At 41.6% G+C, this 27,396-nt stretch overlaps 1 protein-coding gene across 1 annotated transcript in view; it reads left to right on the forward strand.

Annotated features, from left to right (window-relative positions):
* Positions 1–27,396, forward strand: part of GABPB2 (GA binding protein transcription factor subunit beta 2) — a 242,406-nt gene that overhangs the window by 148,846 nt on the left and 66,164 nt on the right. The window contains exon 6 of the mRNA XM_053704889.1: positions 4,958–5,137. Within this exon, the coding sequence (XP_053560864.1) occupies positions 4,958–5,137 (180 nt within the window). The remainder of the gene's footprint in view (positions 1–4,957; positions 5,138–27,396) is intronic.

A 27,396-nucleotide genomic window follows, 5' to 3' on the forward strand; every position in this document is an offset into this window, starting at 1 on the left:
GCAGATTAGAATATCCAGGTTCAGTGGACAACTGCTGTGCAAGACTGGTTGATCAGAAAGTAGAAGCAGCAGCTTAGTCAGCAATAGATATTGCTGGTCTAAGTATATAGCCAGTATGTAGAAATACCCTTCTTAAATAAATTTGTTTTCTATCTAAAGGGTCTTTAAAATAAGTACTGTCTTCTAGAGGAATAGTAGTGCGTTTAGCTAGAGGGGAAATGGCCCCATCAACTTTGGGAACTGTTTCCCATAACTCTGTTAGCAGCAGGTAAAGGATATAGTTGTTCTTTTTAAAATCTTGTAGAGGGATTAAAAGAGACACCTGGCTTAGACCATTCCTTAGCAATCATATCAGAGACAGCATCAGGTATAGGGAAAATCTCAGGGGGATTGACAACAGTTTTATATACTGAATTTAAACGATTACAGGGTTTATCAACAGAAGGTTTAGCTTCAATCCCTAAAGTGACTAAGACTTCCTTTAAAAGAGAAAATATATGTTACATTTTAAATAAAAATGATGAATTATCAGGTTCTACGTTCGATGAGGGAGCCTCACGGTTGGAGGAATCCTTATCATTCAAAGACTGACTTATATTATTATTAAAAGTTAAAATTTGAACTTATCCTTTTTGCTTATTTGAAGGCGGTAGTGCAGTCAGGGCCTTCGTAATGGCAGTAGTATTGAACTGTTTAATTGCTGGAGGTACGCCATCTGCATCTATCTGTAAGGAGGAGACAGTAGGTGCATTAGTACACATAGAAACATCATTAGATTGATCGGTATGCAATAAAAAAAATCTAAGCATAATTCACATAAATGAGCTGAAGAAGCTACTTCAGTTGTTTTACAATAAGCACACTTAACTTTGGTAGAAAGGTGTTCAGAAGACTCAGTTCCTATGGTAAATTTAGGGACAGATTGGTGCTGCTCCATTATGGCAACATTTTTAGTAAAAAAAATTAGATGCAATAATTACTATTATTACCCCCTTAAGGCAAGCTTTTTGAGGAAAAGGAAAAAAATATGCCCCCTTTATATAGCTTTGCATGGACGTTAAAGTGCTAAGCAATGCAGCCTCGGTAAACAGCGCCCCATGCGTGTAGTATGACGCGCAGAGGGGCCAAGAGTGACACATTTTTAAAATTAAATTCTAAGAGCATGAGTAATGGCGCGCATCCTATTTCTATCTGATGCGCACAGCTTGTGTGAAAAAGGCGCACAAATCCAACACGCATGTGAAATTTTTAGGCGCGACAAATAATTATGTGCAGGGTTTAACACGTGCGCATGTGAAAATATTGGCCACAAAAAAAAAAAAAATGCAAGCACACACACATACATACATATTAGGGCTGGGCGATATAGGTAAAAATAAAAAAAAATCAAGATTGTCTTATAATTGACTATAACACCTTAATTTGTCAATAAAAAAAATAATTTAAGACTACAGAATCTTAATGTACATGTTTCTGAATGTCCAATACACTCTGGGAGCATAAAAATACAAACCACATATGTGCTATTTATGCTCCTTTCTAGGAATCCAATACAGGAATATAGCAGTAGGGGTGGGGGGCTGCTTTATTCAGAAATGCTGTACCTTGCTGATATCAAATACATTGTAGATGCAGTTAACCCAGCAGCTAGCTAGCAGAGGGGGCTGCAGTTTTAGCCTTTTTGGAAGCCGTGGGATTAACGGCATCTGCTATGTATTTGAGCCGTTTCTCAGAGAGCAGGAGATTGTGTGGGAGGTTCCATAATGATTACATACCCTAAGTTTCAGACTGCAGACGTCCCTAGGGGGAAATATAAGTAAGTGGCTTTCCTTCCTCTTCACATCTCCTGCATGGGCTCTGCTTTTAGACTTCTATAAATTGATCGGCTGTTACTGAGATCACAAACAGAAAGGGAAAGTGTGACGAATCAAACCTTCTCAGCGTCACAATAGAGGGGTGTAGGCATGAAGGGGTTAATAGCACACAGTTCTGGTTCCCTTAACCTTGCAACTCTACAAAAGGACCTAAAAAGGGACACCACATTAATCTCCAAATCCTGTCCACACTGCTCTAATTAACAATTTCTGCCACCACCCAAAACTTCTAAATTAAAGGGGCGTTTTGGAACCCCCAAAAACTCACACAATTTAACAATTAGGTAACGTGCCTTTAACCTTGTCTCAAGAGGAGTGTGAATTCGGATATTAGAGCCAAAAAGACAGAATGAGATTTTATATGTTTTTAATAACAAAAATATCAACACAGGTTACACAGTGCGAAATTATAAAGACATTCAAAATAAAATACAATTGCAAAGTTACAATTCTTTAAAAAGAATAGGGGACATAAAAATAATAGAAACACAATATCTTACTTATTATCAAATTCCTTTTGATATGTGGAGAGCTACTGATCATGATGTTAATGGCTTTGGTCCCCAGGGCAGTTCTACCCACAAGTCTTCCTGTTACATACTTAAACTAAACTTTCTTTGTCTTGTCAAAGACAACGCCCTGGTTATAATTTACAACGAGTACAGCCAATGCAAACAAGTCTTAGCTCCCAGTAGGGGAGGAGCTTTTTGCATTCCTACACACAGTTACCAGTTACTCAAAGAACACTTCACCTCAGACCTGTGACAGGCTAAGGAGGGGGGGTCTCAGCTTACAGCTTTTCTGAAAGCAGATTTCACACACAGAAAAAGGCAATTCACATTAACCTTTTCCAGGCTGAGAACACAATACCACCTCTGCTGGGTAGCCAATCCAGGTATCAACTACTCCACATGATTGTATCATGACACCTCCCCTTTTAAAATGGTGGAAATAGGGGGTCAGCCCACGCTGATCCCCTATGTCAACCTAAATCCTAGTCTTTCCTCGTTCATAAGACCAGATCTGCCCTTTCTGCACACTCTCTGCATTCATTTGCCCACTGTAACAGTTAGCATCAGCTGACACAATTTCCCTCGTGGAGGACATTTCCTTGGAGGATATCACACACTCGCTCTCACTCATAAAGGGATCTAGCACCCCCTCAGGGTAACTCACTAGGGGACTAAGATAAATTCTTGCTATGCTTAGGCCCAATACTCCACTGTTCACACCTACCCCAGTATGCTCTGTAGAAGTAGCAGGTTCATAAGTCACTGCAGCTACATTTCCCTCCCCCTCTTCTTCACATCTGCCATCCCTGTAGGGGAGGTCCACAGACACACCCAGGGTCCCATCTTTTCTTACTCTCTGTAACAGGGCAGGGAGTACTCTGGTCCCTACATCAGCCATGCTATTCACTCTTTGTATATGCAAAATGGTTTCAGGGACAGACTGACACATACCTGCAACCTGTTCTCCTTTGCAGCTGTATAGCTGACGTCCCGCACTAAGGGGGCATTTTACCTCAGGGGAAAACAGAGAATAAGCCTCTTCTCCTGCCCCCTGCTCACTCCACTCATGTGGCACACCACACTCAGGCACCTGACCTGTCACATTGTCCACTTTACCCCACTCCACACATCCTACCTTTTCCTGGGGTATAGCAGTTCCTTCACTAAGTTCTGGCATTGCCCATTCCATACCTTCCTCTTGGGCATGCAATGCTGGTTCTAGCACAGCTTTTCTGAAAGCAGATTTCACACACAGAAAAAAGGCAATTCACATTAACCTTTTCCAGGCTGAGAACACAATATCACCTCTGCCGGGTAGCCAATCCAGGTATCAACCAGTGTTCCCTCTAAGGTCAGTTTTGTGAGCGGTCCAGCAATGAAAGAGTTAATAAGGGAGCCACACCTTGCAGTCTGCATTGGGTAGTTTTTGCTAATTGCTCTAATTAACTTTTTCACTGCTGGGCTGCTCACAAAACTGGCCTTAGAGGGAACAGTGGTATCAACTACTCCACATGATTGTATCATGACAGAAAGTAAAACAGCCATTTTACAAATATGGGCTAAAAGCAACCACTAGATGGAGCTGGTTTGCAAGAAATCACATACAAATCAATGCAGTACAGCCATATCTGACGGTTTTTGGGTTTTTTTTTAGCAAAAAATTGCGTACTCTTGCGGTTTTTAAATTGCTGCGATTAATCTCAGTTTTAAATTGCATATGCGATTAATCGTGCAGCCCTAATACATATATAGTTAAACTTTTAAACATCTTAAAAGTGCCCATAAACATAGCTGTGAATGTCTACTTAAAAATACAAAACATACTTAACCATAGACACTTGTCTACTTAGAAGCCGACAGCTAAACCAGTACTGAAACATATCAGCAGAGGTAATGATATAGGAGTATAACGTCGATCTGTAAAGGGAAGTAGAAGGCGAGTCCCTGCGAATCGAATTTACAGAGAGCCTATAAAGGATTTCCCATTAGGCGAAAACATTGTATCATGAGGCAGTACTCCAATCACATCCCTCTGACAAGCACTGTACTCTCAGGGGAACTCAATATGCTCTGAAGCGCCTTTCACTGAAGAAATAAATCACATCATCATGTTTCAACCACCTCCAACGAAAGCAAAGTTTAAAACGGAGGTATGAGTGAGGTGCGAGGGGTTTAACAGGCTTTTGAGGTTTGGGAAACTTTGCCGCCTCCTGGTAGGAATGTATATCCCATACGTAACAGCTCATGGACTCTTGCCACCTATATGAAAGAAATCAACTTATTCTAAAATTCAAACTTTTTAATTAATATTTATTTTTTATAAATGAAAAATACCTTTAGGCTGCATGTATAAGCTGTATTATGACATGTAAATATTGCAGCAATATACAAATTAATAATAATAATATATTATTGTTTACACTTGGTTCCATCCTCACTCCAAACTGTCAGAAATCCAAACATTTTATGGTCCCAAGAAGTTTGGATAAAGTTTTTTTTTACCTGTATTACCAAATAGATAATTTGAAGCTTTAATATCAATGATACAAGACGGCATTTCTTTTTCTCTAGCTGAAACAACAGAATCTTATGACTCTACAGAAGTTTCATTACAGCAGTTAGTGGAAAATGGAACCCACAGGGTAATAACTATTTTGACAAATGGCATTCAAATGGGCAACGTCCAAGGAGGATTTACTACTGATGGCATCAATCGTCGATTTCTAGTGACCATACCAAATCAAAAGCAAGGTAACACAACAGTAACATGATACCCCCTTTATTTATTTTGTTTGTCCATCTTTATAATGATTTTCCTTCTCCCATAGGGCCTAATGATCAGAGATTCTTCTGTTTGGAGAGAAATTGTAGTGTAGACTTCACAGGGGCTGAACTCTCTGAATGCTCAAAGAAAAAGGGTGGAACTCTCCAGCACTGCATGCTTTTTCTAATTTTTGTATCTGAAGGAGAGACAAGGCCAGTGCAGTATAGTGCTGCATGATATGAAAGTTTTGTTACAATGTATATATTTATTCTTTGTAACATCTTTAATTATATACAGCTTGTTTGACACTCGGATAGAGTGGCGCACACACTGCTCATTGATTATCTGTATTCATTTTCTAGGGTGTGAGGCTTTCTTTTGATAGTGTGTTGCTTAATTAAAACTTAATCTGAAGTGTAAAATAATATAAAATACAAAGCACAAAGTGTAAATTCAGCGGGACTGTCATGTCATGCAGTGCTATATTGCGCTGGGTTTGTCTCTCCTTAAACAGTATTGAGATGGAGGTGCGCTAGGGGAGTGTATGCCACTCTTTGGGAACCTCCTGTAAAGATTCCTAAGTTTGGGATAAGTAATAGAAGATGTAGAGGGTGCTAAGAAGCTTAAACACTTGCAAAAAGTACTTTGTATATTTTACTTTTATCTTCTAGTTGTATATACACTTCTATCTATTATAAGATCAAGGTCTAGAATATATTCCAGATTATATTCCACACATAGTAGTAAATATTTAAACAGTAATATTGTTTATATGACTTGTGTACTTTGCTTTCCTTTACATAATATTGAAACTTTGGCAAAATACACCAATAATTACACAGAGTATAAAAATGCAAAACCAAACTTTGATAGCGGTCTACAAATTTAATAACAAATATTACACATATCTAAAACCTACAAGACCTAAAATACTTCAGGGACGTCTCCCTTATAAAATCTCTAGAAAGTCCTTTTAATACCACCTTAGAATATAAAGCAAAGAGTCCGTTATTCCTTAAATGGTTATAAATATAAACTCTTGAGAGACTCTATAGCCAATGCTTTTGTGAATTTGTTAGTCTCTATGAGTATTGCGATAGTAATGGTAGTCTCTTAGTAAAGATAAATAATCTTAATGACAGTCTCCTGATTAGGGTTGTTGTAGCCGCAAAGTATGCTTTTGACAATGTTCTGTTGGCAAACTATTGACTAATAGCACAAAGTATGCTTTTGACAGTGATCTGTTTAACTGACTGTTAACAGTATGCAGTATTCTTGTGAGACAAATAGCGAGATAAATGGCAAAATAGTGACAGCTTTGATAATGTTAGTTTACGGGTCTACCATCCACCTGACTCACCGTCTTTAGGTACCGCCTTACTCCTAGAGAGGCTCTTCTCACCACTCTCTACGGCTCGTGTTGCCCTCCAGTTCCGGCGTCTGGTCTCCCTTGCGGCGTGTGAGTAGGGAATCCCATTGCAAGTTCTGTGTTTGTCACGTGACTGAAAGGCAGCTCTGTGATTGGTTTCTCCTTGTCACTATTCGGTGTCTCACTTTTCTCCAACATTGGTGTGTCCGGTCCACGGCGTCATCCTTACTTGTGGGATATCTCTTCCCCAACAGGAAATGGCAAAGAGTCCCAGCAAAGCTGGCCATATAGTCCCTCCTAGGCTCCGCCCACCCCAGTCATTCTCTTTGCCGTTGCACAGGCAACATCTCCACGGAGATGGTTAAGAGTATGTGGTGTTTAAATGTAGTTTTTTTATTCTACTATCAAGAGTTTGTTATTTTAAAATAGTGCTGGTATGTACTATTTACTCTGAAACAGAAAAGGATGAAGATTTCTGTTTGTGAGAGGAAGATGATTTTAGCAGACAGTAACTAAAATCGATTGCTGTTTCCACATAGGACTGTTGAGATGAAGTAACTTCAGTTGGGGGAAACAGTTAGCAGACTTTTCTGCTTAAGGTATGACTAGCCATATTTCTAACAAGACCATGTAATGCTGGAAGGCTGTCATTTCCCCTCATGGGGACCGGTAAGCCATTTTCTTAGTCAAACAAACAGAATAAAGGGCTTTATATGGGCTAAAAAACTGGTAGACATTTTTATGGGCTAAATCGATTGCTTTATTTGGGCATTTTATTCATATTTATGCTGACAATTCGCATTTATAAACTTGGGGAACGTTTATTAAACGGCAGGCACTATGTTAGACACCTTTTCCAGTCAGGGGGCCTTCCTAGTTGTAGTCTGAGCCTCATTTTCGCGCCATTACTGCACAGTTGTTTTTTGAGAGCAGGGCATGCAGATGCATGTGTGAGGACCTGAAAGTAGCTGGAAAAGTTTCTAGAAGGCGTCAATTGGTATCGTATTCCCCTCTGGGCTTGGTTAGGTCTCAGCAAAGGCTATAGCTGGGACTGTATAGGGGTTAAATTTGTAAACGGCTCCGGTTCCGTTATTTTAAGGGTTAAAGCTCTGAAAATTGGTGTGCAATACTCTTAATGCTTTAAGACACTGTGGTGAAATTTTGGTAATTTTTGAACAATTCCTTCATACTTTTTCACATATTCAGTAATAAAGTGTTTTCTGTTTAAAATTTAAAGAGACAGTAACGGTTTTGTTTTAAAACGTTTTTTTGTGCATTGTTGACAAGTTTAAGCCTGTTTAACATGTCTGTGCCTTCGGATAAGCTATGTTCTATATGTATGAAAGCCAATGTGTCTCCCCATTTAAATTTATGTGATAATTGTGCCATAGCGTCCAAACAAAGTAAGGACAGTACTGCCACAGATAATGAAATTGCCCAAGATGATTCCTCAGATGAGGGGAGTAAACATGATACTACATCATCTCCTACTGTGTCTACACCAGTTTTGCCCACACAGGAGGCCCCTAGTACATCTAGCGCGCCAATGCTTATTACCATGCAACAATTAACGGCTGTAATGGATAACTCCATAGCAAATATTTTATCCAAAATGCCCACTTATCAGAGAAAGCGCGATTGCTCTGTTTTAAACACTGAAGAGCAGGAGGGCGCTGATGATAATTGTTCTGTCATACCCTCACACCAATCTGAAGGGGCCATGAGGGAGGTTTTGTCAGATGGAGAAATTTCAGATTCAGGAAAAATTTCTCAACAAGCTGAACCTGATGTTGTGACATTTAAATTTAAATTAGAACATCTCCGCGCACTGCTTAAGGAGGTGTTATCTACTCTGGATGATTGTGACAACTTAGTCATTCCAGAGAAATTATGCAAGATGGACAAGTTCCTAGAGGTTCCGGTGCACCCCGACGCTTTTCCTATACCCAAGCGGGTGGCGGACATAGTGAATAAGGAGTGGGAAAAGCCCGGCATACCTTTTGTCCCCCCCCCCTATATTTAAGAAATTATTTCCTATGGTCGACCCCAGAAAGGACTTATGGCAGACAGTCCCTAAGGTCGAGGGGGCAGTTTCTACTCTAAACAAACGCACTACTATTCCTATCGAAGATAGTTGTGCTTTCAAAGATCCTATGGATAAAAAATTGGAGGGTTTGCTTAAAAAGATTTTTGTACAGCAAGGTTACCTTCTACAACCCATTTCGTGCATTGTTCCTGTCACTACAGCAGCGTGGTTTTGGTTCGAGGAACTAGAAAACTTGCTTAGTAGAGAGACTCCATATGAGGAGGTTATGGACAGAGTTCACGCACTTAAGTTGGCTAACTCTTTTATTTTAGATGCCGCTTTGCAATTAGCTAGATTAACGGCGAAAAATTCAGGGTTTGCTATCGTGGCGCGCAGAGCGCTTTGGATAAAGTCTTGGTCAGCGGATGTGTCATCCAAGACAAAATTGCTTAACATCCCTTTCAAAGGTAAAACTCTATTTGGACCAGAATTGAAAGAGATTATTTCAGACATCACTGGGGGAAAGGGCCACGCCCTTCCACAAGATAGGCCTTTCAAGGCCAAAAATAAGTCTAATTTTCGTTCCTTTCGCAATTTCAGGAACGGACCGGCCTCTAATTCTGCATCCTCTAAGCAAGAGGGTAATGCCTCACAACCCAAACCAGCCTGGAAACCGATGCAAGGCTGGGTAAGCAGGCCAAGAAGCCTGCCGCTGCTAACAAAACAGCATGAAGGAGTAGCCCCCGATCCGGGACCGGATCTAGTGGGGGGCAGACTCTCTCTCTTTGCTCAGGCTTGGGCAAGAGATGTTCAGGATCCCTGGGCGCTAGAAATAGTTTCTCAGGGTTATCTCCTGGAATTCAGGGAACTACCCCCAAGGGGAAGGTTCCACATGTCTCACTTATCCTCAAACCAAATAAAGAGACAGGCGTTCTTACATTGTGTAGAAGACCTGTTAAAGATGGGAGTGATACACCCAGTTCCAATAAAGGAACAAGGAATGGGATTTTATTCCAATCTGTTCGTAGTTCCCAAAAAAGAGGGAACTTTCAGACCAATTTTGGATTTGAAGATCCTAAACAAATTTCTCAGGGTACCATCGTTCAAGATGGAAACCATTCGAACGATTCTACCCACTATCCAGGAAAGTCAATTTATGACTACCGTGGATCTAAAGGATGCGTACCTACATATTCCTATCCACAAAGAACATCATCAGTTCCTAAGGTTCGCTTTTCTGGACAAGCATTACCAGTTTGTGGCCCTCCCATTCGGGTTAGCCACTGCTCCAAGGATTTTCACAAAGGTACTAGGGTCCCTTCTAGCGGTTCTAAGACCGAGGGGCATTGCAGTAGTACCTTACTTGGACGACATTCTAATACAAGCGTCGTCCCTGTCAAAAGCAAAGGCTCATACAGACATCGTTCTGGCCTTTCTCAGATCACACGGATGGAAGGTGAACATAGAAAAAAGTTCTCTGTCTCCGTCAACAAGAGTTCCCTTCTTGGGAACAATAATAGATTCCTTAGAAATGAGGATTTTTCTGACAGAGGTCAGAAAGTCAAAACTTCTAAGCACTTGTCAAGTTCTTCATTCTGTTCCTCGTCCTTCCATAGCGCAGTGCATGGAAGTAGTAGGGTTGATGGTTGCAGCAATGGACATAGTTCCTTTTGCACGAATTCATCTAAGACCATTACAACTGTGCATGCTCAAACAGTGGAATGGAGACTATACAGACTTGTCTCCAATGATTCAAGTAGATCAGAAGACCAGAGATTCACTCCGTTGGTGGCTGACCCTGGACCATCTGTCCCAGGGAATGAGCCTCCGCAGACCAGAGTGGGTCATTGTCACGACCGACGCCAGTCTAGTGGGCTGGGGCGCGGTCTGGGAATCCCTGAAAGCTCAGGGTCTATGGTCTCGGGAAGAGTCTCTTCTCCTGATAAACATTCTGGAACTGAGAGCGATATTCATTGCTCTCAGGGCTTGGCCTCAACTAGCAAAGGCCAGATTCATAAGGTTCCAATCAGACAACATGACGACCGTTGCGTATATCAATCATCAGGGGGGAACAAGGAGTTCCCTGGCGATGAAAGAAGTGACCAAAATAATTCAATGGGCGGAGGATCACTCCTGCCACCTGTCTGCGATCCACATCCCAGGTGTGGAAAACTGGGAGGCGGATTTTCTGAGTCGTCAGACATTCCATCCGGGGGAGTGGGAACTCCATCCGGAGATCTTTGCCCAAATAACTCAGTTATGGGGCATTCCAGACATGGATCTGATGGCGTCTCGTCAGAACTTCAAGGTTCCTTGCTACGGGTCCAGATCCAGGGATCCCAAGGCGACTCTAGTAGATGCACTAGTAGCACCTTGGACCTTCAACCTAGCTTATGTATTTCCACCGTTTCCTCTCATTCCCAGGCTGGTAGCCAGGATCAATCAGGAGAGGGCCTCGGTGATCTTGATAGCTCCTGCGTGGCCACGCAGGACTTGGTATGCAGACCTGGTGAATATGTCATCGGTTCCACCATGGAAGCTACCTTTGAGACAGGACCTTCTTGTTCAGGGTCCATTCGAACATCCAAATCTGGTCTCCCTCCAGCTGACGGCTTGGAGATTGAACGCTTGATTCTATCGAAGCGTGGGTTTTCAGATTCTGTGATAGATACTCTGGTTCAGGCCAGAAAACCGGTAACTAGAAAGATTTACCATAAAATATGGAAAAGATATATCTGTTGGTGTGAATCCAAAGGATTCCCATGGAATAAGATAAAAATTCCTAAGATTCTCTCCTTTCTACAAGAAGGTTTGGAGAAAGGATTATCTGCAAGTTCTCTAAAGGGACAGATCTCTGCTTTTTCTGTCTTACTACACAAAAGACTGGCAGCTGTGCCAGATGTTCAAGCATTTGTTCAGGCTCTGGTTAGGATCAAGCCTGTTTACAGACCTTTGACTCCTCCCTGGAGTCTAAATCTAGTTCTTTCAGTTCTTCAAGGGGTTCCGTTTGAACCTTTACATTCCATAGATATTAAGTTACTATCTTGGAAAGTTTTGTTTTTGGTTGCAATTTCTTCTGCTAGAAGAGTTTCAGAGTTATCTGCTCTGCAGTGTTCTCCGCCCTATCTGGTGTTCCATGCAGATAAGGTGGTTTTGCGTACTAAGCCTGGTTTTCTTCCTAAGGTTGTTTCTAACAAAAATATTAACCAGGAGATAGTTGTACCTTCTTTATGCCCGAATCCAGTTTCAAAGAAGGAACGTTTGTTACACAATTTGGACGTAGTCCGTGCTCTAAAATTCTATTTAGAGGCTACAAAAGATTTCAGACAAACATCTTCCTTGTTTGTTGTTTATTCTGGTAAAAGGAGAGGTCAAAAAGCGACTTCTACCTCTCTTTCCTTTTGGCTTAAAAGCATCATCCGATTGACTTATGAGACTGCCGGACGGCAGCCTCCTGAAAGAATCACAGCTCACTCCACTAGGGCTGTGGCTTCCACATGGGCCTTCAAGAACGAGGCTTCTGTTGACCAGATATGTAAGGCAGCGACTTGGTCTTCACTGCACACTTTTGCCAAATTTTACAAATTTGATACTTTTGCTTCTTCGGAGGCTATTTTTGGGAGAAAGGTTTTGCAAGCCGTGGTGCCTTCCGTTTAGGTAACCTGATTTGCTCCCTCCCTTCATCCGTGTCCTAAAGCTTTGGTATTGGTTCCCACAAGTAAGGATGACGCTGTGGACCGGACACACCAATGTTGGAGAAAACAGAATTTATGCTTACCTAATAAATTACTTTCTCCAACGGTGTGTCCGGTCCACGGCCCGCCCTGGTTTTTTAATCAGGTCTGATGAATTATTTTCTCTAACTACAGTCACCACGGTACCATATGGTTTCTCCTATATATTTCCTCCTGTCCGTCGGTCGAATGACTGGGGTGGGCGGAGCCTAGGAGGGACTATATGGCCAGCTTTGCTGGGACTCTTTGCCATTTCCTGTTGGGGAAGAGATATCCCACAAGTAAGGATGACGCCGTGGACCGGACACACCGTTGGAGAAAGTACTTTATCAGGTAAGCATAAATTCTGTTTTTCATTCATACAATAACTCCAACTTTGACAAGTACTTGTTTGTAGAAAGTTTTGATGAACCAGGCACCACAACCAATCTTTTCGATGCGTTTTGCCTGGATTCTGGGCTTTATCTCCTTGGTATTAAAAGGACTTTCTAGAGATTTTATAAGGGAGACGTCCCTGAAGCATTTTAGGCCTTGTAGGTTTTAGGATATGTGTAATATTTGTTATTAAATTTGTAGACCACTATCAAAGTTTGGTTTTGCATTTTTATACTCTGAGTAATTATTGGTGTATTTTGGCAAAGTTTCAATATTATGTAAAGGAAAGCAAAGTACACAAGTCATATAAACAATATTACTGTTTCAATATTTACTACTATGTGTGGAATATAATCTGGAATATATTCTAGACCTTGATCTTATAATAGATAGAAGTGTATTTACAACTAGAAGATAAAAGTAAATATACAAAGTACGTTTTGCAAATGTTTAAGCTTCTTAGCACCCTCTACACCTGCTATCATTTGTCTCTGCTTCACATATTTTTATTTTTTTTATTTTTTTTAAACCCCATGCTCAGATCTGATACTTTATAGTAAAATAGTATTAAAGTAATAATCTTACTTCTCACCACACACATATGATGGCCACACTACATAATTTATTTCTAAAAACCCACAGTCTCTTTCTACTGATGTTCCAGTACATGCATAATACACTCCATATGTTCCCCTTGAACATGACAAAGCTCTCAAAAAAGTGACAATAAACTGTACAATGCTATCTATACTTTCTAAGTACACATGGTACCTTTCAAATAGTAGTTTGATTTTTCTCCATTCTTCCTTTAAAACAGTTTACTGCTAGAACAGAGAGACTACAATCCTTTCATATTCATCTGCTCTTTAGATAAGAATAGCACTCATGTCAAAAGAACAGAGGCAAACGATGCTTTCTATTGCAGTTAAAACTTTTAGGATGATATTTCAGTTACAAGTGGAGCACAGCTGATAGCACAGGGTGCATTATCTTTTGTATGATCTTGAGTAAAGAATAATGGACAATTTCATATTACAAATGGATGGTTAAATATTTTAACCAAAGCATCTTAAAGCTATACTATACTGGATAATGAAGAGTGCAGCAAGTGCTCATATTACAAGTGGTGAGTTAAAGACATGAAAATCAAAAAATTTCTAGTATGAGTTAGACAGAAGTAAATTAGAAACTTTTTTTTTTTAATTGTATGCTCTATTATGAAATTTGCTTTACTTCCATGGTATTCTTTGTTGAAGAGATACCTAGGTAGGTAGCGTGCACATATCTGGAACACTACATGTCAGGAAAAACTGCTGCCATCTAGTGCTCTTGCTAATGTATAACATTCTTGCAAAACTGCTGCCATATAGCGTAGCAGGCACGTGCACACTCCTGAGCGTACCTCCATGCTTTTCAACAATTGATTCCAAGAGAACAAAGAAAATTTGATAATTGAAGTAAATTAGGAAGTTCTTTAACATTTGCATGCTTTATTTGAATCATGAACAACAACATTTGGGTTCTATGTTCCTTTAAGTGTTGCACTCAATGCAAAATACCACTGTAAAATGTTGCGCTTTATAAGACATAAAGTAAACTAGTGCTATAAGTTCCCACGGGAATAGGGCCCTCTATTCCCCCTGTATTTGTCTGTAAAATTTTGTCTTTTATCGTATTGTTTCTCCATTGTACTGTTATCCTTGTACCCATGGGCAGCGCTGCGGAATCTGTTGGCGCTTTATAAATAAAGAATAATAATAGCACAGAACTACATGAGGAACTCCATTACTTAAACACTATTGGCTTAGGGCATAAGGAATAGCCAACAGGAATTTCCTGTGCACCCCTATAGAAGCCTGTTATGTGAGGGATTTAGCACACCCGTGCTATCCGGCATGCATATTTTAGCCAGAATATAATTTAAACCATAAAAAATGACTTTGGACTTGTAATAAAACCTAAAAAATAGAAGCGATATTCATTGTCCTTAAGCGACGTTTATGCACTATAGTACTAATTTTTTTGTGCTACGCTTATAATCTAGGCCTTAGTACTTTCAATATATAAAAACTTATATTGGTTCTCATCACTTCCTTATGGGAGCCTTTTTTTTCCCAGATTGCTTAATAACCTTTCCCTTTTCAGTCCAAATAATAGATTGTAGCAACAACTGAATGTGTCGGAAGGTTTTTCATGCTCCTAACCTAGATGCAGTACTTCATTCCAGCACTGCAAGGGGCATTCTTTCTACCTCTTGTAATTGAGAATTAAGCATATTTCTCCAACATAGGTGTGTCCGGTCCACGGCGTCATCCTTACTTGTGGGATATTCTCTTCCCCAACAGGAAATGGCAAAGAGCCCAGCAAAGCTGGTCACATGATCCCTCCTAGGCTCCGCCTACCCCAGTCATTCTCTTTGCCGTTGTACAGGCAACATCTCCACGGAGATGGCTTAGAGTTTTTTAGTGTTTAACTGTAGTTTTTATTATTCAATCAAGAGTTTGTTATTTTAAAATAGTGCTGGTATGTACTATTTACTCTGAAACAGAAAAGAGATGAAGATTTCTGTTTGTATGAGGAAAATGATTTTAGCAACCGTTACTAAAATCGATGGCTGTTTCCACACAGGACTGTTGAGAGGAATTAACTTCAGTTGGGGGAACAGTGAGCAGTCTCTTGCTGCTTGAAGTATGACACATTCTAACAAGACGATGTAATGCTGGAAGCTGTCATTTTCCCTATGGGATCCGGTAAGCCATGTTTATTAAGATAGTAAATAAGGGCTTCACAAGGGCTTATTAAGACTGTAGACTTTTTCTGGGCTAAATCGATTCATATATTACACATATTTAGCCTTGAGGAATCATTTAATCTGGGTATTTTGATAAAATTATATCGGCAGGCACTGTTTTAGACACCTTATTCTTTAGGGGCTTTCCCAAATCATAGGCAGAGCCTCATTTTCGCGCCGGTGTTGCGCACTTGTTTTTGAGAGGCATGACATGCAGTCGCATGTGTGAGGAGCTCTGATACATAGAAAAGACTTTCTGAAGGCGTCATTTGGTATCGTATTCCCCTTTGGGCTTGGTTGGGTCTCAGCAAAGCAGATACCAGGGACTGTAAAGGGGTTAAAGTTAAAGGGTTAAAGCTTCCAAATTTGGTGTGCAATACTTTTAAGGCTTTAAGACACTGTGGTGAAATTTTGGTGAATTTTGAACAATTCCTTCATATTTTTTCGCAATTGCAGTAATAAAGTGTGTTCAGTTTAAAATTTAAAGTGACAGTAACGGTTTTATTTTAAAACGTTTTTTGTACTTTGTTATCAAGTTTATGCCTGTTTAACATGTCTGAACTACCAGATAGACTGTGTTCTGAATGTGGGGAAGCCAGAGTTCCTTCTAATTTAAATAAATGTGATTTATGTGACAATGACAATGATGCCCAAGATGATTCCTCAAGTGAGGGGAGTAAGCATGGTACTGCATCATTCCCTCCTTCGTCTACACGAGTCTTGCCCACTCAGGAGGCCCCTAGTACATCTAGCGCGCCAATACTCCTTACTATGCAACAATTAACGGCTGTAATGGATAATTCTATCAAAAACATTTTAGCCAAAATGCCCACTTATCAGCGTAAGCGCTACTGCTCTGTTTTAGATACTGAAGAGCATGACGACGCTGATGATAATGGTTCTGAAAGGCCCCTACACCAGTCTGATGGGGCCAGGGAGGTTTTGTCTGAAGGAGAAATTTCAGATTCAGGGAAAATTTCTCAACAAGCTGAACCCGATGTGATTACATTTAAATTTAAGTTGGAACATCTCCGCGCTCTGCTTAAGGAGGTATTATCCACTCTGGATGATTGTGAGAATTTGGTCATCCCAGAGAAACTATGTAAAATGGACAAGTTCCTAGAGGTCCCGGGGCTCCCAGAAGCTTTTCCTATACCCAAGCGGGTGGCGGACATTGTAAATAAAGAATGGGAAAGGCCCGGTATACCTTTCGTCCCTCCCCCATATTTAAAAAATTGTTTCCTATGGTCGACCCCAGAAAGGACTTATGGCAGACAGTCCCCAAGGTCGAGGGAGCGGTTTCCACTTTAAACAAACGCACCACTATACCCATAGAAGATAGTTGTGCTTTCAAAGATCCTATGGATAAAAAATTAGAAGGTTTACTTAAAAAGATGTTTGTTCAGCAGGGTTACCTTCTACAACCAATTTCATGCATTGTCCCTGTCACTGCAGCCGCGTGTTTCTGGTTCGATGAGCTAGTAAAGGCGGTCGATAGTGATTCTCCTCCTTATGAGGAGATTATGGACAGAATCAGTGCTCTCAAATTGGCTAATTCTTTCACCCTAGACGCCACTTTGCAATTGGCTAGGTTAGCGGCTAAGAATTCTGGGTTTGCTATTGTGGCGCGCAGAGCGCTTTGGTTGAAATCTTGGTCAGCTGATGCGTCTTCCAAGAACAAACTACTTAACATTCTTTTCAAGGGGAAAACGCTGTTTGGCCCTGACTTGAAAGAGATTATCTCTGATATCACTGGGGGTAAGGGCCACGCCCTTCCTCAGGATCGGCCTTTCAAGGCCAAAAATAAACCTAATTTTCGTCCCTTTCGTAGAAACGGACCAGCCCAAAGTGCTACGTCCTCTAAGCAAGAGGGTAATACTTCTCAAGCCAAGCAAGCTTGGAGACCAATGCAAGGCTGGAACAAGGGAAAGCAGGCCAAGAAACCTGCCACTGCCACCAAGACAGCATGAAATGTTGGCCCCCGATCCGGGACCGGATCTGGTGGGGGGCAGACTCTCTCTCTTCGCTCAGGCTTGGGCAAGAGATGTTCTGGATCCTTGGGCACTAGAAATAGTCTCCCAAGGTTATCTTCTGGAATTCAAGGGGCTTCCCCCAAGGGGGAGGTTCCACAGGTCTCAGTTGTCTTCAGACCACATAAAAAGACAGGCATTCTTACATTGTGTAGAAGACCTGTTAAAAATGGGAGTGATTCATCCTGTTCCATTAGGAGAACAAGGGATGGGGTTCTACTCCAATCTGTTCATAGTTCCCAAAAAAGAGGGAACGTTCAGACCAATCTTAGATCTCAAGATCTTAAACAAGTTTCTCAAGGTTCCATCGTTCAAAATGGAAACCATTCGAACAATTCTTCCTTCCATCCAGGAAGGTCAATTCATGACCACGGTGGATTTAAAGGATGCGTATCTACATATTCCTATCCACAAGGAACATCATCGGTTCCTAAGGTTCGCATTCCTGGACAAGCATTACCAGTTCGTGGCGCTTCCTTTCGGATTAGCCACTGCTCCAAGGATTTTCACAAAGGTACTAGGGTCCCTTCTAGCGGTGCTAAGACCAAGGGGCATTGCTGTAGTACCTTACTTGGACGACATTCTGATTCAAGCGTCGTCCCTTCCTCAAGCAAAGGCTCACACGGACATCGTCCTGGCCTTTCTCAGATCTCACGGATGGAAAGTGAACGTGGAAAAGAGTTCTCTATCTCCGTCGACAAGGGTTCCCTTCTTGGGAACAATAATAGACTCCTTAGAAATGAGGATTTTTCTGACAGAGGCCAGAAAAACAAAACTTCTAAACTCTTGTCGGATACTTCATTCCGTTCCTCTTCCTTCCATAGCGCAGTGCATGGAAGTGATAGGTTTGATGGTAGCGGCAATGGACATAGTTCCTTTTGCGCGCATTCATCTAAGACCATTACAACTGTGCATGCTCAGTCAGTGGAATGGGGACTATACAGACTTGTCTCCGAAGATACAAGTAAATCAGAGGACCAGAGACTCACTCCGTTGGTGGCTGTCCCTGGACAACCTGTCACAAGGGATGACCTTCCGCAGACCAGAGTGGGTCATTGTCACGACCGACGCCAGTCTGATGGGCTGGGGCGCGGTCTGGGGATCCCTGAAAGCTCAGGGTCTTTGGTCTCGGGAAGAATCTCTTCTACCGATAAATATTCTGGAACTGAGGGCGATATTCAATGCTCTCAAGGCTTGGCCTCAGCTAGCGAGGGCCAAGTTCATACGGTTTCAATCAGACAACATGACGACTGTTGCGTACATCAACCATCAGGGGGGAACAAGGAGTTCCCTGGCGATGGAAGAAGTGACCAAAATCATTCAATGGGCGGAGACTTACTCCTGCCACCTGTCTGCAATCCACATCCCAGGAGTGGAAAATTGGGAAGCGGATTTTCTGAGTCGTCAGACATTGCATCCGGGGGAGTGGGAACTCCATCCGGAAATCTTTGCCCAAATCACTCAACTGTGGGGCATTCCAGACATGGATCTGATGGCCTCTCGTCAGAACTTCAAAGTTCCTTGCTACGGGTCCAGATCCAGGGATCCCAAGGCGACTCTAGTAGATGCACTAGTAGCACCTTGGACCTTCAAACTAGCTTATGTATTCCCGCCGTTTCCTCTCATCCCCAGGCTGGTAGCCAGGATCAATCAGGAGAGGGCGTCGGTGATCTTGATAGCTCCTGCGTGGCCACGCAGGACTTGGTATGCAGATCTGGTGAATATGTCATCGGCTCCACCATGGAAGCTACCTTTGAGACGAGACCTTCTTGTTCAAGGTCCGTTCGAACATCCGAATCTGGTCTCACTCCAGCTGACTGCTTGGAGATTGAACGCTTGATCTTATCCTAGCGAGGGTTCTCAGATTCTGTTATTGATACTCTTGTTCAGGCCAGAAAGCCTGTAACTAGAAAAATTTACCACAAAATTTGGAAAAAATATATCTGTTGGTGTGAATCTAAAGGATTCCCTTGGGACAAGGTTAAGATTCCTAAGATTCTATCCTTCCTTCAAGAAGGATTGGAAAAAGGATTATCTGCGAGTTCCTTGAAGGGACAGATTTCTGCCTTGTCTGTGTTACTTCACAAAAAGCTGGCAGCTGTGCCAGATGTTCAAGCCTTTGTTCAGGCTCTGGTTAGAATCAAGCCTGTTTACAAACCTTTGACTCCTCCTTGGAGTCTCAACTTAGTTCTTTCAGTTCTTCAGGGGGTTCCGTTTGAACCCTTACATTCCGTTGATATTAAGTTATTATCTTGGAAAGTTTTGTTTTTGGTTGCAATTTCTTCTGCTAGAAGAGTTTCAGAATTATCTGCTCTGCAGTGTTCTCCTCCTTATCTGGTGTTCCATGCAGATAAGGTGGTTTTACGTACTAAACCTGGTTTTCTTCCAAAAGTTGTTTCTAACAAAAACATTAACCAGGAGATAGTCGTACCTTCTCTGTGTCCGAAACCAGTTTCGAAGAAGGAACGTTTGTTGCACAATTTGGATGTTGTTCGCGCTCTAAAATTCTATTTAGATGCTACAAAGGATTTTAGACAAACATCTTCCTTGTTTGTTGTTTATTCCGGTAAAAGGAGAGGTAAAAAAGCAACTTCTACCTCTCTCTCTTTTTGGATTAAAAGCATCATCAGATTGGCTTACGAGACTGCCGGACGGCAGCCTCCCGAAAGAATCACAGCTCATTCCACTAGGGCTGTGGCTTCCACATGGGCCTTCAAGAATGAGGCTTCTGTTGATCAGATATGTAGGGCAGCGACTTGGTCTTCACTGCACACTTTTACCAAATTTTACAAGTTTGATACTTTTGCTTCTTCTGAGGCTATTTTTGGGAGAAAGGTTTTGCAAGCCGTGGTGCCTTCCATTTAGGTGACCTGATTTGCTCCCTCCCTTCATCCGTGTCCTAAAGCTTTGGTATTGGTTCCCACAAGTAAGGATGACGCCGTGGACCGGACACACCTATGTTGGAGAAAACAGAATTTATGTTTACCTGATAAATTACTTTCTCCAACGGTGTGTCCGGTCCACGGCCCGCCCTGGTTTTTTAATCAGGTCTGATAATTTATTTTCTTTAACTACAGTCACCACGGTATCATATGGTTTCTCCTATGCAAATATTCCTCCTTAACGTCGGTCGAATGACTGGGGTAGGCGGAGCCTAGGAGGGATCATGTGACCAGCTTTGCTGGGCTCTTTGCCATTTCCTGTTGGGGAAGAGAATATCCCACAAGTAAGGATGACGCCGTGGACCGGACACACCGTTGGAGAAAGTAATTTATCAGGTAAACATAAATTCTGTTTTTATACTGGAAATTCTCTGGTTTCACTGATGGAAAGCTAAGGTACTGTCTTCCTGGAAAATGTATTTCCTTCTTAAAGCGACAGTATACACTCATTTTCATATAACTGCATGTAATAGACACTACTATAAAGAATAAGATGCACAGATACTAATATAAAAATCCAGTATAAAACTGTTTAAAAACTTTCTTAGAAGCTCTCAGTTTAGCTCTGTTGAAAAGGTAGCTGGAAAGCCCACTGCAAGTGGGAAATAAGACACTCCTCCCTCTTTTGCATATGAAAAGAACATTTACACAAACAGGAGCAAGCTGGAGAAGGTAGCTGATGGTATTCTCATAAAACTTTGGGGCTTGGTTAGGAGTCTGAAAATCAGAGCAGTTATTTAAAAATAAGCAAAACTATACATTTAAAAAAAAAAAAACTTTGGGGGCTAAATAAATAGATCTACAAAACATTTATGCAAAGAAAAAATAAGTGTATAATTATTATTATTATTATTATACTTATTTATATATTATATTTATGAAGCGCCAACATATTCCGTAGCGCTTTCCATGAATACATTTCATTTAAATAAAACAATAATATAAAACTTCTAAGACACAGGACAAAATTTACAAACACATACAGGAGGAATTTAGGGCCCTATTCCCGTGGGAATTTACAATCTAGAAGGGTAGGGGGTTGAGAAACAGGAGGTAAGGACTGCAAGATTGAGAAAGATGTTAATGCAGAGTTAGAGGAGGGAAATGTTGTTAGGTAAGAGAAATATTATTGAGTTGGGTGGTAGGCTTCTCTGAACAGAAAAGTCTTCAGAGAGCATTTAAAGGAAGAAAGATTAGGACAAAGCCTAAGAGCATGAGGGAGAGTGTTCCAGAGGGTAGGTGCTGCACGACAGAAGTCCTGCAGTCTAGCATAAGAGGAGGTGATAGTTGCAGATGCAATGAGCAGGTCATTGTTGGATCTAAGTGGGCGGGCTGGAGTATACTTGTTGATTAGAGAGGATAGGTAGAGGGGAGCGGTGTTGGTGAGCAATTTGTATGCAAGGGTGAGAATTTTGAATTTAATTCTGCTGTGTATGGGAAGCCAATGAAGGGACTCGCAGAGAGGTGCAGCAGATAAAGAGCGACAGGAAAGGTGGATCAGCCTGGCAGAGGCATTTATGATGGATTGAAGGGGGAAGAGGCGGGAAATAGAAAGGACAGTAAGTAGGTTATTGCAGTAGTCAAGTCGTGAAATAAGGGAGTGGATTATTTGCTTTGTGGTGCTTTGTCCCTTTAATATAAGGAGAGTCCACTGCATCATTCCATACTGTTGGGAAATACTGAACCTGGCCACCAGGAAGAGGCAAAGACACCCCAGCCAAAGGCTTAAATACCTCCCCCATTCCCCTCATCTCCCAGTCATTCTTTGCCTTTTGTCACAGGAGGATGGCAGAGAAGTGTCAGAGATTTCGGAGTAGTTCCTTAGGGAGGGTATCTGCAAATTTGATAATAGAAGTAAATTTGAAACTTTTTTAAAAAGTATGCTCTGTCTGAATTGTAAAAGGAAATATTTGAGTTTCAGAATCCTTTAAGCATGATCTTGATGGGTCATTTAAAGTCACAATCTCAGCAAATGCCTTCTATTTATAGACCCCCTTTTAATTGGATAAAAAAACATCCCAGCAAATAGGGCTTGGGAGCAACTTTTCATGTGCAATATTATAGGGAAGAAAGCACCCAAAATACTCACTATAGCTCTCAAACACCCTGGACTTGAGAGCAATAACTTTGAAACTGGAGCCTTCACACATTTATCTGCAAGGAGAACCAATAAAGTTACTCACAGACAAGATAACGTCCTATAGAAACACAGTCCATTGTTGCATATGGTCTCAGAAATGTAAATCAGATTTGCATGAAAAAAAGCAGATAAACTTTTTTTTTTTTTTTTTTTACAAGATAATAGAACAATGGTGGTATTCAGAAGTGGATTTTTTTCATTAAACTCCAGTCCACTAGGAGGTGGCAAAACACCCAACATAATAGAGTTTTTAATCCCTCCCAATATTCTATTATCCCTCTTTATTTTTTCTGGTCCCTGCAAGTGAGAGAGAGCTACAGCAATTACTCTAGCCCCTTGGCTTAAAATTAAGGTTTTACTTCTCAAGGCTTGCGTGGTGGCAGTGAAGTCTCACTTTGGGCAAATGATTGCTGCCACCTCTTGGGGTTTCAGAAAATGCTCCCATTGACAGATTTATAAAGCAGCAACTCGATCCTCTTTACATATTTTTACTAAATCCATTTTGACACATTTGCTTCTTCTGAGGCTGTTTTTGGCAGGGAAGTTCTTAAAGGGACAGTATACACTCATTTTCATATATCTGTATGTAATAGACACTACTATAAAGAATAAGATGCACAGATTCTGATATAAAAATCCAGTATAAAACTGTTTGAAAACTTACTTAGAAGCTGTCAGTTTGGCTCTGTTGAAAAGGTAGCTGGAAAGCCCACTGCAAGTGGCAAATAAGACACTCCCCCCCCCCTCCCCCTGCTTTTACATATGAAAAGACCCTTTACACAAACAGGAGCAAGCTGGAGAAGGTAGCTGACAGTATTCACATAAAACTTTGGGGCTTGGTTAGGAGTCTGAAAATCAGAGCAATGCTATTTAAAAATAAGCAAAACTATACATTTATTTAAAAAAAAAAACTTTATAGGCTATATAAATAGATCATCTACAAAACATTTATGCAAAGAAAAAATGAGTGTATAATGTCCCTTTAAGGCTGTTGTACTTGTTTTGGCTATACCTGCCTTAACTTTATCCCGCCCTATTTCATTGTGGTCTTGTGGACTTCACAGCATAGGTATACAATCTCACGTGATAGCTCATGGAGACTCACCGTCTTATGAAAGAAAACAACATTTCAGATAAGCATACTTTTTCTCTTGTTAAGTGTATCCAGTCCACGGATCATCCATTACTTGTGGGATATTCTCCTTCCCAACAGGAAGTTGCAAGAGGATCACCCACAGCAGAGCTGCTATATAGCTCCTCCCCTCACTGCCATATCCAGTCATTCTCTTGCAACTCTCAACAAAGATGGAGGTAGTAAGAGGAGAGTGGTGTATTATAGTTAGTTTTTTGTCTTCAATCAAAAGTTTGTTATTTTTAAATGGTACCGGAGTGTACTATTTTAACTCAGGCAGCATTAGAAGAAGAATCTGCCTGCGTTTTCTATGATCTTAGCAGAAGTAACTAAGATCCACTGCCGTTCTCACATATTCTGAGGAGTGAGGTAACTTCAGAGGGGGAATGGCGTGCAGGTTATCCTGCAATAAGGTATGTGCAGTTAACATATTTCTAGGGATGGAATTTGCTAGAAAAATGCTGCTGATACCGGATTAATGTAAGTTAAGCCTAAATACAGTGATTTAATAGCGACTGGTATCAGGCTTATTACCAGAGATACATACTCTTATAAAAGTGCAATATAAAACGTTTGCTGGCATGTTTAATCGTTTTTATATATGCTTGGTGATAAAACTTATTGGGGCCTAGTTTTTTTCCACATGGCTGGCTTGAATTTTGGCTAGAAACAGTTTCCTGAGGCTTTCCACTGTTGTAATATGAGTGGGAGGGGCCTATTTTAGCGCTTTTCTGCGACAGAGACATTCAGCTTCCCTCTGCATGATACAGGACATCTCTGAAGGGCTCAAAAGGCTTCAAAAGTCGTGTTTGAGGAGGGTAACAACCACAGTAGATCTGTGGCAGTTGTTGTGACTAATTTTAAAAACGTTTTTTTCATTTATTATTCCGTTTTTGTTATTAAGGGGTTAATCATCCATTTGCAAGTGGGTGCAATGCTCTGCTAACTTGTTACATACACTGTAAAAATGTCGTTAGTGTAACTGCCTTTTTTCACTGTTATTTCAAATTTTGACAAAATTTGTTTTTCTTAAAGGCACAGTAACGTTTTTTATATTGCTTGTTAACTTATTTTAAAGTGTTTTCCAAGCTTGCTAGTCTCATTGCTAGTCTGTACAAACATGTCTGACACAGAGGAAACTACTTGTTCATTATGTTTAAAAGCCATGGTGGAGCCCCATAGGCGAATGTGTACTAAATGTATTGATTTCACCTTAAACAGTAAAGATCAGTCTTTATCTATTAAAGAATTGTCACCAGAGGGTTCTGTCGAGGGGGAAGTTATGCCGACTAACTCTCCCCACGTGTCGGACCCTTTGCCTCCCGCTCAAGGGACGCACGCTAATATGGCGCCAAGTACATCAGGGACGCCCATAGCGATTACTTTGCAGGACATGGCTGCGATCATGGATAATACCCTGTCAGCGGTATTAGCCAGATTGCCTGAATTAAGGGGCAAGCGCGATAGCTCTGGGGTTAGACGAGTTACAGAGCGCGCATATGCTGTAAGAGCCATGTCTGATACTGCGTCACAATATGCAGAACCTGAGGACAGAGAGCTTCAGTCTGTGGGTGACGTCTCTGACTCAGGGAAACCTGATTCAGAGATTTCTAATTTTAAATTTAAGCTTGAGAACCTCCGTGCATTGCTTGGGGAGGTGTTAGCTGCTTTGAATGACTGTGACACAATTGCAGTGCCAGAGAAATTGTGTAGACTGGATAAATACTATGCAGTGCCGGTGTGTACTGATGTTTTTCCAATACCTAAAAGGTTTACAGAAATTATTAGTAAGGAGTGGGATAGACCCGGTGTGCCGTTTCCCCCCCCCCCCCTATATTTAGAAAAATGTTTCCCATAGACGCTACTACACGGGACTTATGGCAGACGGTCCCTAAGGTGGAGGGAGCAGTTTCTATTTTAGCAAAGCGTACCACTATCCCGGTTGAGGACAGTTGTGCTTTTTCAGATCCAATGGATAAAAAATTAGAGGGTTACCTTAAGAAAATGTTTATTCAACAAGGTTTTATACAGCTCCTTGCATGCATTGCGCCTGTCACTACTGCGGCGGCATTCTGGTTTGAGGCTCTGGAAGAGGCCATCCATACAGCTCCATTGACTGAAATCATTGACAAGCTTAGAACACTTAAGCTAGCTAACTCATTTGTTTCTGATGCCATTGTTCATTTGACTAAACTAACGGCTAAGAATTCCGGATTCGCCATCCAGGCGCGTAGGGCGCTATGGCTTAAATCCTGGTCAGCTGACGTGACTTCAAAGTCTAAATTACTCAACATTCCTTTCAAGGGGCAGACCTTATTCGGGCCTGGTTTGAAAGAAATTATTGCTGACATTACTGGAGGTAAGGGTCATACCCTTCCTCAGGACAGGGCTAAATCAAGGGCCAAACAGTCTAATTTTCGTGCCTTTAGAAATTTCAAGGCAGGTGCAGCATCAACTTCCTCTGCTTCAAAACAAGAGGGAACTTTTGCTCAATCCAAGCAGGCCTGGAAATCTAACCAGTCCTGGAACAAGGGCAAGCAGGCCAGAAAGCCTGCTGCTGCCTTCAAGACAGCATGAAGGAACGGCCCCCTATCCGACAACGGATCTAGTAGGGGGCAGACTTTCTCTCTTCGCCCAAGCATGGGCAAGAGATGTTCAGGATCCCTGGGCGTTGGAGATCGTATCTCAGGGATATCTTCTGGACTTCAAAGCTTCTCCTCCACAAGGGAGATTTCACCTTTCAAGATTATCTGCAAACCAGATAAAGAAAGAGGCATTCCTACGCTGCGTGCAAGACCTTCTAGTAATGGGAGTGATCCATCCAGTTCCGCAGACGGAACAAGGACAGGGTTTTTACTCAAATCTGTTTGTGGTTCCCAAAAAAGAGGGAACCTTCAGACCAATTTTGGATCTAAAGATCTTAAACAAATTCCTCAGAGTTCCATCATTCAAGATGGAAAGTATTCCAACCATCTTACCCATGATCCAAGAGGGTCAGTACATGACCACAGTGGACTTAAAGGATGCCTACCTTCACATTCCGATTCACAAGAATCATCATCGGTTCCTAAGGTTTGCCTTTCTAGACAGGCATTACCAATTTGTAGCTCTTCCCTTCGGGTTGGCTACAGCCCCGAGAATTTTTACAAAGGTTCTGGGCTCCCTTCTGGCGGTTCTAAGACCGCGAGGCATAGCGGTGGCTCCTTATCTAGACGACATCCTGATACAGGCGTCAAGCTTTCAAATTGCCAAGTCTCATACAGTGGCTCAGTGCATGGAGGTAATCGGCTTAATGGTAGCGGCAATGGACATAGTGCCATTTGCGCGCCTGCATCTCAGACCGCTGCAATTATGCATGCTCAGTCAGTGGAATGGGGATTACACAGATTTGTCCCCTCTACTAAATCTGGATCAGGAAACCAGAGATTCTCTTCTCTAGTGGTTATCTCGGGTCCACCTGTCCAAGGGTATGACCTTTCGCAGGCAAGATTGGACGATTGTAACAACAGATGCCAGCCTTCTAGGTTGGGGTGCAGTCTGGAACTCCCTGAAGGCTCAGGGATCGTGGACTCAGGAGGAGAAACTCCTCCCAATAAATATTCTGGAGTTAAGAGCAATATTCAATGCTCTTCTAGCTTGGCCTCAGTTAGCAACCCTGAGGTTCATCAGATTTCAGTCGGACAACATCACGACTGTGGCTTACATCA

Source organism: Bombina bombina, chromosome 1, assembly GCF_027579735.1.
Source record: "Bombina bombina isolate aBomBom1 chromosome 1, aBomBom1.pri, whole genome shotgun sequence".
NCBI classification, from domain to species: Eukaryota; Metazoa; Chordata; class Amphibia; order Anura; family Bombinatoridae; genus Bombina; species Bombina bombina.